Here is an 11,721-nt window from a genome sequence, read left to right as displayed (position 1 = left end):
CTGCGTCCAGCATCTGCTGCCCGGACTGCTAATTAGGAATGGCATTAGGGACGGGCCATGCTATAGTAAATGGTAAATGAGGGGCACTCCCGCCACTCCCCCGACCTGGTTGTCCACCCACCTGAGTCTCGGCAAAGATGACCCTTTTGCCGGGCATGGCGCCCACTCCGTTGGGCATCCAGGTGCTGATCAGCTGGGGACGCAGCTTCTCGTGGTCGTGATCCATGCACACCTTGCTGGCATCGTTGGCCTCGTCCGCCGTGTGGTAGTGGATCGAGTTGAGGAACGTCAGGGCTGGATTCAGTGGAGCCACTCTGGAAGTAGAAGCATAGGTATTAGTAGGGATATTTATACAAAACATTTATAACGCATGTTTCCGAGAGTTACTATAGCTAAGAAACAATGATTAGAACCATTATATTATTATGATGTTGTGATTAGATATATTTTCTGAAATGAAAACAATGGATTGGAGACTTTCCGTCGAGTCCCCAGATTAAAGGGTTTTGTGTTTCAGGTGATGCGATTAAGACTATTTGAATTGCAGACAAGCTGCAGGATAATTTCAGGTGTTCAGGTATGAAAAGATGGAAAACTTACTTGATATTCCTGCTGGTCGTCTCGTCGTCGTCGCTGAGCTGCATTTGCACGGGCGGCAGGACCACGATCCGGTTCCAGGGCACAAAGACGGTGCGGGTCAGAGGTCGGAAGGGGGAGCGCTGGAATTGCAAGGTCACCGCCCCGCCTCCATTCACCAGCACATCGAACCTGCAAGTGGAGTAAGTGAGTGAGTGGTTGGTATGAGAAATATGAAATGGAATACGAAATTAGTGCAAAAGTTGCTGGCAAACATGCAAATTAATATTTTAATGAACTTGAAGCGAAGGGAATTGCGCGAGAGATTCCCACCCCGCAACCTAATGCCAAGGTGGAGCCCCAGATAATACCTCAATTGTTTGTGGGAAATTGAAAAACTTTGGATGCTGCAGAAGGTATAGAGCACAAGTTAAGATCCATCCATGCACCCCCCTTACCATCCACTTCCCTTCCCTTATCATGCGTTAGCCGCATTAAATATAATGATGGCGATTGCGAGCCGCCGCCATTATTACACGAGAAAATTCGCATTGCAGCTACGGGAAAGTTGCACAAACTTCTGCCAAGAGGACGAAGATGTTGGAAAACAAAGGGACAGAACAACAACTGGAGGAAAACGAAACTTGGGGGTGGGGGTGTGTGGGGCGAGAAAATCCAGGAGCATGAGTTCGGAAAAGCACGGAATGGGTGGTGGGGGGTTGCTTTACAAAGCCAAGTCGCGTTGGAAACTCAAGAAATGGCAAAAACTTTTACTTTTGAAATATTTAATTAATGCTATTTTTAATTGTGTTTTGCGCGTGCGACAGGGATAGCAGCTAGCGAGTGAGATAGCCTGCATCTGGAAAATGTTTCAATGCCCCAGACGCATTTTCCGCCGAATCAAATGACAAAACATTCAATTGAATTGCCTCGTAAACCAGGCGACCAAAGCTGCCCATAAACATGCCCATAAACAAGGACATGCATTTCATTAAAAATAAAATGGTTACAAAAAATAGCGGAAAAAAGCGACAAATATATAAGGGCATTTTGTGAAATTGGTTACAATTTTTGCTAGTTTAATTTAACTGTTTTTGCCACTGCAGCTGTTAGCCGTTGCTGTTGTTTTTGGCTGCTTTTATGGCCTGCATAAAGTAGTGACACACATGTGCATACGCAATCCGATGTAATCGGGCTAAAAGTTCAAATGCTACGCAGTATTATTTTAAATTTTCCAATTTTTTATGGATTTTTACTCGTTGGTATCAAGCCAAATTCAAAGCCAACAGAATCTGTTCTTTTGTGTCCACTAGTAGTTCCTGGACCTATTATATTGTCCGCAGCTGTGTGAAGGCCAAAGTCCGTCGTGGCATTGCATTTATTCATTTGTAATTGAATTGGATTTTATGAGCACGAGCAGAGCGAAAATCCGGAGAAATGCGAGGAGTGACCAGTGGTGCGGTGGTTGGTTTAGTGGGTGGTTTTGTGGCTGCTTTTGTGGGTGGTGTAGCATTTAGCGGAGGCAACAACCCAAAAACATATACCCACACACACATACACACACACAAGCACACATAAGGACATACGTTTCGCTGGGCCAACTCTAATAATACTTATGCAATAAAAAATGCCAAGAATAATCCCCTGCAGCACAATATAATGACTTTTATTACCTTTATTACTATGACAACAACAACCAACAATGCATGTCAGCCAGCCAGAGCAACAACTACAGCGCAAAAAATAAAACATAATAAAAAATAAAAAAAATGAAAAAAAAATTAAGCAGGACAACAAATGGCGGCAGCCAAAAGAGCAACAGAGAAAAGAGCAAAGTCGGTGCGAAAGGAAAACGGCAAATTCGGGGGGGTAGCTAATAAAAGCATAGAATTGAAATAAACATTATAAATACAAAACCATAAAATCCTGCAACAGACCCAAGAAGCACCAGCCAGCTACAACAATCTGAGGCCAAAAGTAAGAGGATACACATATGTGTGCAAAATCCCGGGAAAGCCAGCCAGTGGCTGGGCGGAAAATGAGGGGGCGGCGACCTGCTAACAACACACTGTTGCTTATTGGGCCGCATAAAATGCACAGCAACAGCAGCAGCACCAGCAGCATTAGCAACAGCAGTAGCTACAGCATTTTCAGCAGTTTCAGCTGCAAAAGGCAGCATGCCATAAACCAAAATGAATTCAGGAAAATAACTCCTATTTAGCTACACAGAGAAAAAGAGTTTCAAGAGCGTTTCTGAATACGAAAGAGCACAGAAAATTCCGATCAATATTGTTTGCAGATTAGTTACTGTACTGTAACTGCAGTTTTCAAGCCAATTTTGCAACATGTGGCCTAACAAACAAATCAATAGCAGTTGTGCAAAGGCGTTACTAATTCCCTGGCTGGCAGTGTATAAAAAAAGGCAAAAATAAGGCGAACATAAACAGGAATTATTGCGAGGCAAAGAGCGAGAATAAGAGAATAAGGCGAGCAGCAGGGATATAAAAATAACAAGGACATTTTTAAAGACCCCTTAAAGGACCGAAAAATAAACAACGACACATATTGTCATAAAAAAAATGGATAAATAAGAGCTGAGGTATTTATGCCGCACCAGGCAGGACCTCCTTTTTTGTGGCCCAGTAAGTAGTTGCACTTGCGACATTTGGCATCAACATGCAACATATCGCTTACTTGGCCATTGGCCTAATGAGAAATTATGGCCAACACACACACACACAGGCCCAACTGTGTGGGCCAAAGTCTCGTTTCCTTTTTATTTTCGGAGCTCAGCACATGGCCGAGAAAGATATGCTATGCTATACACCTGCATATTTGTCTAGGCTAATGTGCGAGTGTGTGCGAGATTGAAATAAACAAAGCGTGAGTATGTGTGTGCCTGTGTGTGTGAGTGTGTGTGTGTGGAAAGTAAACACAAATAATCATCAGACAGTCGGAGTTTTGTCTGTCTGCTGCACAGATTCTGTTTGTATTTCTACGCTTGGCCATAATAAAATCAGGCAGAGTCGGGTGCGAAATGTTTATTTAAATTGGCCAACACAAACACATGGAGTAAAAGAAAATGGCAAAACAACAAGGACAGCAAACAATGTTGCTGATGGCAGCAAACGGAAATCCTTTTTACAAAAAAGAAAAACAACAGCAAAAATATTTATATTAGATATATTGGATTGCCGGCACTTTTGCTCCACTCAGCTCCTCACCGAATTTTGCCATCCGTTCACAGTTGAGAAAATATTCTGATTTTGATTCTGATTCTGATTTTGATTCAGATTTCGGTTCTGTCCTTGCATCTTTGATGGGCTCAATTAGAGCAAAAGTTCTCCGAGCATTTGTGCTTAAAAAGCAATTCGAATGAAATGTCAAATAATTGAAACTAATGTCCATCCCATTTCCCCTTGAAAGAATGACAAGAAACTGAACCATGCAACCACTCCTGCGGCTTTTGGCCAATTGTGGCCTGTCTGCTCTAATTATGCTAACCACTTGTGTAAGCTCGAGAACTTGGCGACAGAGGACAGAGCATGGAGGATGGAGGATGGAGAGCCTCCAAGAAGTTGGCCGCACATCAAAGCGAGAGATTTAATTAAAAATATGATAACTTGGCCTCGCCGGCGCATCTTCACCTTCTATGTTCTCACATTTTTATTTTATTTTTTTATATTTTGTTGGCCTTTATTTTGGACTGCGCAACTGTGCTTCTGGCCATCGGCGGATGGCGGATTCCATCAGCAGAATTTAATCAACGAAAAAAGCTACCCAACCATACGTAAGTAATTTGCATTTGCCGCAAAAAAGTACAGTGGAGCATCGGAGGAGGGGACCACTAATCTTATCTTTAGTGAATTTAATGTACCTTCAAGTTCATAATATTTTGTTACCTCTCAAAATCGCACTTTTAAGATAATAAGAAATATAAGGGTTACTACTCACCAGCCTCCTTGACGAGTTAGTGTGAATCCAAATCGGGAATCGCGATCCACGGATACCCGAATGCCAACAATTCCGAGTCCTTGGGGAGTGATCACCTGTCCACGCATTACGGATACACGGCTATTTGGTTATCCAATCGAAAGGAATCCACGTCGAATTTCGATGGGGTTGGGTTTTTTGATTTGGTAATTGGGATTATTGCAAAAGACAAAAATATATATGTTAGTTACTTGGCAAATTTGCGTTCGAGTTTTTGCTTTTGTTTAATCTTTTTCTTTCTTTTCTTTTCTTTTCCGTTTGTTTCTAATTTAGTTTTGTGGTTGAAATCATACGTTTTGAAAAGGTGAAGAAAACATTGAGAAATTGTCTGTATTGATGGTATGGGAAAACTGAAAAGCGACTCGATTGTTTTCTCAGCACTTGGCTCTAAGGACAAACCGAAAAAAGTTATGCAATAATTTGAGAAAATATTTATATAAATGTATATATATATAATATATATGTAATATAGCTATGTTTCGTATGCATATGTATAAGTATTTGTATTTCAACTAGAATTGTATGTATAAAGATAGAGAGAGAGAGACGGAAAGAGCGAGCGAGCGAGACGGAGAATGAGAATGGGATGAGTTTCTAAGAGTTTTGTCACCAGGAATGCGTTTTCTACTTTGTATCTGTATCTGTATCTTTTGTATATTTGTATATATATATATATCTGCAACTGCAGTGTGTCTATATCTTTTGTGAGCGTGTGTTTCTGTGTTCTGGGAAATTCTTTGCGGGACAATCTCAAAGTGTTTGCCTGGCTTTGGGTAATTCAATTATTGGAACTGGGTGTGAATGTGTATCTTTGAGTGTGGAATGAATCGAATAAATGTCCAACAATGAGCTACGGAAAAAAGAGAGCGAGGGAAGAGGAGGAGATGGATTTCCCCCATTTTCCTACTTTTCCCGGGGTGCAAGTGCAAATGGCATTTGGCACGCAGCTTGGATGGGGAAAATGTGAGGCGGAATGGCGGATGAGGGGTATATTCTAGACCCGACTTTGGAATGCCAATATATATCGAATCCTTCAACATTTCTCAGTGAGTTCATCAGAATTTCAAGTTGGTTTCGGTATTAAATGGAAGCTGCGACCAAATGAAGGGAATGGGAGAGTGCAACGGTTGATGGTCTATCGATCGGTGGGTGAATGTTATCGAAGGCATTCGGCCTCAGTTTCCTTTGGAGAGTCAAGCGTGAAAAGGAATTAAAATTAATAAACATTGTTGCGAAAACAAGTGAAGTATATATAAGAGCGTTGGAAACATACCCTTTAATTTGTAAGAAACTGTAAAATCATTAGAAATTATGTGCCTTTATAAGTCGCAGTTAATTTGCTTAACCACAGATTACATACTATCGATAACTTTCCCCACCGACTTTGGCACCACCAAACGTATTTAACAAAATACATGCAATAACTGACAATAAGTAGTATTAGAGAAAAAACTATTTTAAAATTCATTTCGATATATAACGCATTTTCTGCGACTTTCAACGATATTCGATAAATGCGACTAACGGCTAACCAGGCCAAAACGATCAACTTAAAAAACAACGAAAGTCAAACCAACAACACAAAAGGGCCCAAAGCTGTAGGAAATCAAGAAAACATTTGACCCGATAACGAAAATCGATTGGCGTTCGGCTGCGAAATGCGATACTTCACGGGTCGAAATGCAAACCAGTCAGTTGCCCTTGCAGTGTCCTCTGGCAGTGTTTAACCCTCCACGAGTCGCCCCCCTTTCTCCATATCTATTGATGAGGGACGCAGCTGCGCGGCCCAAAATCATTTTCATTTTCATTTCCATTTACATTTCCATTTAATAAGAAGAAACTACGGCAACCTGCTTTCTTTGTCACTTTCTTCGAGGAGACGGGGTCGTGCACCGATATCCGATTTCAAGTTTGCCAATTTATTATGACAAAAGAGCGCACAAAATATGCTTTATATTTTCAATAAATGGAATACAGCAGCGGTCCCTTCTGTCTATATACATATATATGTATGTATATGCATATACAAATTCTTCTGAGCTGGTTCTTCAGAGCAGCCAGCAGACGCCCCTTGAAACAAAATGCCGCAGTGAGGCTTAAAAGGCAGGGGCGTGCGCCGAATGGGGGTTTCCTTTTACTTCTTTTTTTTTTGGGGCAAAGTTACCAAGGATATCGGAAACGAGCGCAATTGTTTGCACTAATTACTGCTGCAGAGTTGGGGGTTTTCGAGGGGCTTCCCAGGAGGCGTCCTGTCCCCCCGTCATCAGGTGCAGCCTCCCATACCCCCCTTATGCAACTCCATTTCCAGAGTCCGAGGACTGCAGTTGGCCTCTTTTAACTTTTGTGCCAGCAGCGCAAGTTCTCGAAAACATTTTCAAGTTTTCAAGTGTTGCAATTTCTCAGCCCCCATTCCCCCCACAACCAGCCCCCCTTTTTACTGTTGTTCCGCCGCCCTCTCATCTTTTTCCGCAAAACCCCCCGTTTCACCACTCTGCTTTTTACTTCTAACAGACATAAACACATAATGTACAGTATTTGGGTCAGAGTTTTATGTGCCCAGTTGCATTTTTATTAGGAAGGAAAAGAGAGCGGAGGAAGGCTGGGGGCGTGAGAGTAAGAGGAGTTCCCACCAGTGGGTGGGCCAAAGGTCGCCAGGGAGTGGGCGAAGGGGGGTCGCTGAGGCGAAGGCCCATTGGAATTCTTGGAGAGCAGCGCACTTCTTCACTGACTTCTAATTGCAATTGACCAAAGTCCGAGGTTCCGTGCTCAAAAGTCATGCCCAACTAGCTCTTTTTTTTCGAGCATGCTTGTGTGTGTGTGCCACGCCTATTTCGCCCACAGAAGTGGGCGTTTTAGCAACGGTATTTTACCCACAATTTCATTTTTCTGCCTCAATTCGATGCAATGAAGCAACATTTTATTTGAAATCAAGCCGAAAAGCAAATTGCATGGGTATAAGTACATTTTTTATGCCACATGTGTTTGTTCGTTGAGTAGGTATATATATGTCTATATATTATACATTTATAATATATATATATACGTATATAGGTGTATCACGAGTCATTGAAGTGGTGAGTGTCATTGATTTTTATTCCGCATTTGATTCGTTTCGTTTCATTTATTATTTATTTGATTTATTTGCACTGCTGTAGCGAAGAAGGAACCTTTTTGGCCTGCTCCTTCGTCTGCTGGCCAGGTAAATCACTCATACGCCACCGACACTTGAATGTCTTCAGCACATTTCGTTTTGTTTGCTCTGCCCCGCTTTCCTTGCGTCTCGTCTTGCTGCCATTCAATTCAATTCGGTTTGATTTGGTTATGAGAACAGTTTTCACTTTGATTTTGTTACCATCGAAATGGAAATGCTGCACTTAGTGGACGAAAGCGGAAGGGCTTGTGGAGAAACGCCTTAGTCGTCGCCTCAAGGACTCACATTACGTATACGCAACACTTTGCACTAGGAATTTGTTTTGTGAGCAGAGCTTCAGTGATTCCATGTCTAGTAGTTTACTCTTAATTTGGAAATTTAAAAATTCGGATGCGAATTTCAGAATGTTAATTATTAAGCATGGCTCAAACACTATATATAAGATAGCTTATAGAAAACTATAAGCTATTTATAGTAAACACTTTAAACATGAGTACCACACATTTTGAAAGCTCTGTAAGCCAATGAGTTACTCAGCAAGTTTGTTGACATGTTCTTGAACCCGCCTCCTTTTTCAATCTTTTCAATCAGCTAAGCATAATCATCATTATCAGTACAAGCCACTCAAAATTATGAGGCAATAAAGGCATTTAGCCAGCGAAAGGAAATGAATAAGCCAGACTGATAGAGATCGGGATATATATGTGTGTGTATACATAGAGGAGAAGCAATCTCGTCCGATGAAGTGAAAGCAATGCCACAAAAATGTTCTAATCTCAAAAGATGCGCGCCCTTTGCGCCGCCTTTACCCAATTTTACCCCATTTCCCCAACCATTTTCTGTCGCCCACCACCCACCGACTAATCGCCCTTGCAGCGAATGAGCAATAGAAGGCAACAATGGCGAGGGGGTTATGGGTGTGGGTGTGGGTAGCCTAGAAAGCTAGAAAGGACCAAAAACCAGGAGCCAGCATTGTCGCCACTGCACCTTTTGTGTCAAAAGTGCACTTCCATTATTAGCGCATTGTGTGGACGCGAGGGGGTGGAAAATGGTGAAAAGCCGGAGGGGAAGAGCCGGGCTGGAAAATATGAGAAGCCCGCGCATAAAGGAAGTGCATTTAATTTCTTTTCTTTTTGCCATTTTTTGTGCCTTTCTGCGAAAGGCGGAGTGTGGAGTGCAGCGGGAAAACTCTGCCAGACAGCAAGAGTTTCAGAATGGGTGGCTGGTTGCGTTTTTTTTTATTTTTTTGTGGCCATTCATAAAGCGGCAGGCTGCCATTCATTTGCACCACCGCCACACCCCCTACCCTTCGCCACATTTTGCTAACTTGGCTTACCACGGCACACAAAGTGGCGACGGCAGCGTCGTCTTGCCATCATAAAAATTGAGCACGACTTAGTTGACTTTTGTGCATACAAAAGGACATTTGCACTCCACACACACACACACCGAGAGAAACAGGATATAATTTTAATTTGGCTTTATTTTCATGACGCCCACGAGGATGCAGCTTTAGAGGAAGCTGGCAAGAAAAACAAAGCCAGGACTGCAGGCGATTCGGTTCGGTTGGGTTTGCTTGGTGGGTGGATGGTGGGTTGGTTATTCAAGGAGGTGGTGGTGGTGGTTCGGCTCATGCCATCGGTGGCACAGTCGGTGGTGCTGGAGGTGGTGGCCCCGCTTTATGTTCATTTAGCCTGAAACAGTTTTTGAAACATTTTTCAGGCGAAAACCCTGGGCCACACTTTTCTTTTACGCTTTTGTAACCACGATAAATGTGCTTTATGTAGCGAGATGCCAGAGATGAGACCATTTCCATGGCCACCGAGGGGTTAAGGAGGCGTTTGTGTGCCTGTGTGTGTTTGGCTGCCTGATGAAATGTTTCCTGCACTTTCGCCATTTCTTTTGCTCGCTTCTGTTTGCATCTTGCATCTTTTTCATTACAGCAAGAAAGATCGCACTGAAAAGGACGAAAGCGAAAAGCGAAGAAAGTGGCGAGCAGGCAGGCTAAAAGGGTTAAAATGAGAAGTAGTTTAGGCGGAAAACCCACGACAAAGGACTCATTACAATAGCATCTTTTCTTAAAAACAAAAGTTTTTAGTAATGCATTGTTTTCTAATCGTAAACTATTGAACTGTTTTGATTTGTGTAACAATTTAAAATATTATAAATATTAACAAACATATGTTTAGTTACACTTCATCACAAATGGTCTTGCGTTATTGATATCAAACGAATTTCCTTGCTTTAATTGAAACCGAAACTGATTACCCTTACATTTCTGCCATCGTTCAGCAGGCGAAGATGAAAGCACATTATAAATAAATAGCAACTGCAGGGCGATTCTACGGCAAATTGCAAGGAGTGTGTAAAAAGGTGTGTGTGGAGTGGAGAGTTGAGCTGAAATAGGGACACAACATACAACATACAACACACACACACAGGCAGAGGCGTGTATAGAAAAAGTTTGAATAGCATTTTTAAGTTTGCCATTTACCAACACACAGACACCGTCCGATAGGAGAGCAAAGAAAACCTTTAGTAGCGTGTAATTTGCACTTTGTAAATTTGCATAAAAGCTGCACACAAACAGCGGGGAAACGCGGGCAGAGGGGAGGGAGGAGGGGATTGGCGTTTGGGAAAACTAAGGGGAAAACTGGCATAAGTCCAAGATAGAGACGATATGTAAATGCCATGCCATGTGTCGTCGCTTTAAGTAAGCAACTCTGGCAAAATTAGGGGGTGGTGACCGGGTGGTGGTGGGTGCTTGGGAAAACACGCCTGCATAAAATGCCATTCATTGGCTCCAACATTTCCATTTATTTTCGGGGTTTTTCCTTCCATTCCGTTCAGTTTTTCATTACAGATTAGCTGGCGCCACCTGGCGGCTAACGCTGCCAGCTCATCAACACAGGCGCACTCGCACACACACACACACACACATGCATGGATGCCGGAAAAGCATATCTACGCTTTCCACATTTTGGCTGTTCAATTTGATGCACACAAAACAAATTTCATTTGGCAGCATTTCACTGGGAAATTCCCTGGTCACCGGGTGAATCGAAGGAGGCGGTGGTAAGGGGTAAACCAAGGGGCTGGGAAAAACCGAGGACAGGCGGAGCAGTGGATTGCATGACACTTTTGTCCCTAAGAAGATTACACTTGGCACCTTTTGCCACCTGGCTTTAAAGGCAATGCAATGGCAATGGATCGAATGTTTTTCCCATTCGAAAAAACGCTGCCAGAAAAAGGCTAAAAAAGAAAGGGTTAAGAAAAACGTTCACTTAGGGGCTTTTGCACTCAACAAAATGTGCGCAAGGATTAAATGAATTTATTGCTCACTACAATATGCATAAATTGATGAAAGTTGAGGTTTCTAAAGTCGCTAAATTCCGCAAACCAGTGGAATAGATTTCTCCCTCTGTAGAACGCTATTGTGGCTAAAATAAAATATTTCCAAGAATCGCCTGCAACTCCTTTCGATGCCTAAATATGTATTCATTCCATTTCCGCTCTAATCATTCGGGATCTTGGTGGGCGGATTGCACTGGGTGGATCGCCTTCATTTTATACCGCAATCAAAACAGTTTTCATCAACTTTTGCCGCAATGGCCGCATGCAACCACCAGCCACCAGCCATGAGGCACAACCCACCGCCCACTCATTTCTCATGTCGCCGCCACAATGGCACACGGCTTATACATTTTATAGTTATATGAAGCCATTACAGTGGTCTGTCCGTACAACAACCGCCCATTTTTCAGCCGGAGTGGCACGAAATCCAGTTTTGTAGCTCTGCAGTTTGCACTTCACTTAAATGCGCCGCACGACGACCGTCAAAAGAATAACAATAACAAAAATGTAAGCCCACCAAGCCATCCACAACCCACCCACCCACTCAATGGAAACTTATGACCGACCGACGATGGGCGTCATTTGGCGGGGGGTTGGCTTGGTTTTCCAGGCGTTTTACGTTGGGGCTCCACTGCCACTCCGCCGCA

General features: G+C 42.8%; 1 protein-coding gene across 3 annotated transcripts in view; it reads right to left on the bottom strand.

Moving 5' to 3' along the window:
- Positions 1-11,721, bottom strand: part of LOC6620202 (teneurin-a) — a 195,902-nt gene that overhangs the window by 17,398 nt on the left and 166,783 nt on the right. For all 3 annotated transcript variants that reach the window (XM_032726421.1, XM_032726423.1, XM_032726422.1), the window contains 3 exons: positions 4,531-4,650; positions 601-768; positions 122-314 (listed from right to left, as the gene is read on the bottom strand). In XM_032726421.1, coding sequence (XP_032582312.1) covers positions 122-314; positions 601-768; positions 4,531-4,650 — 481 coding nt within the window. The remainder of the gene's footprint in view (positions 1-121; positions 315-600; positions 769-4,530; positions 4,651-11,721) is intronic.

The sequence above is a fragment of the Drosophila sechellia genome, chromosome X (assembly GCF_004382195.2).
Source record: "Drosophila sechellia strain sech25 chromosome X, ASM438219v1, whole genome shotgun sequence".
NCBI lineage: Eukaryota > Metazoa > Arthropoda > Insecta > Diptera > Drosophilidae > Drosophila > Drosophila sechellia.
Note: the sequence above shows the minus strand (reverse complement) of the source record. Positions and strands in the feature narration are given on the sequence as shown.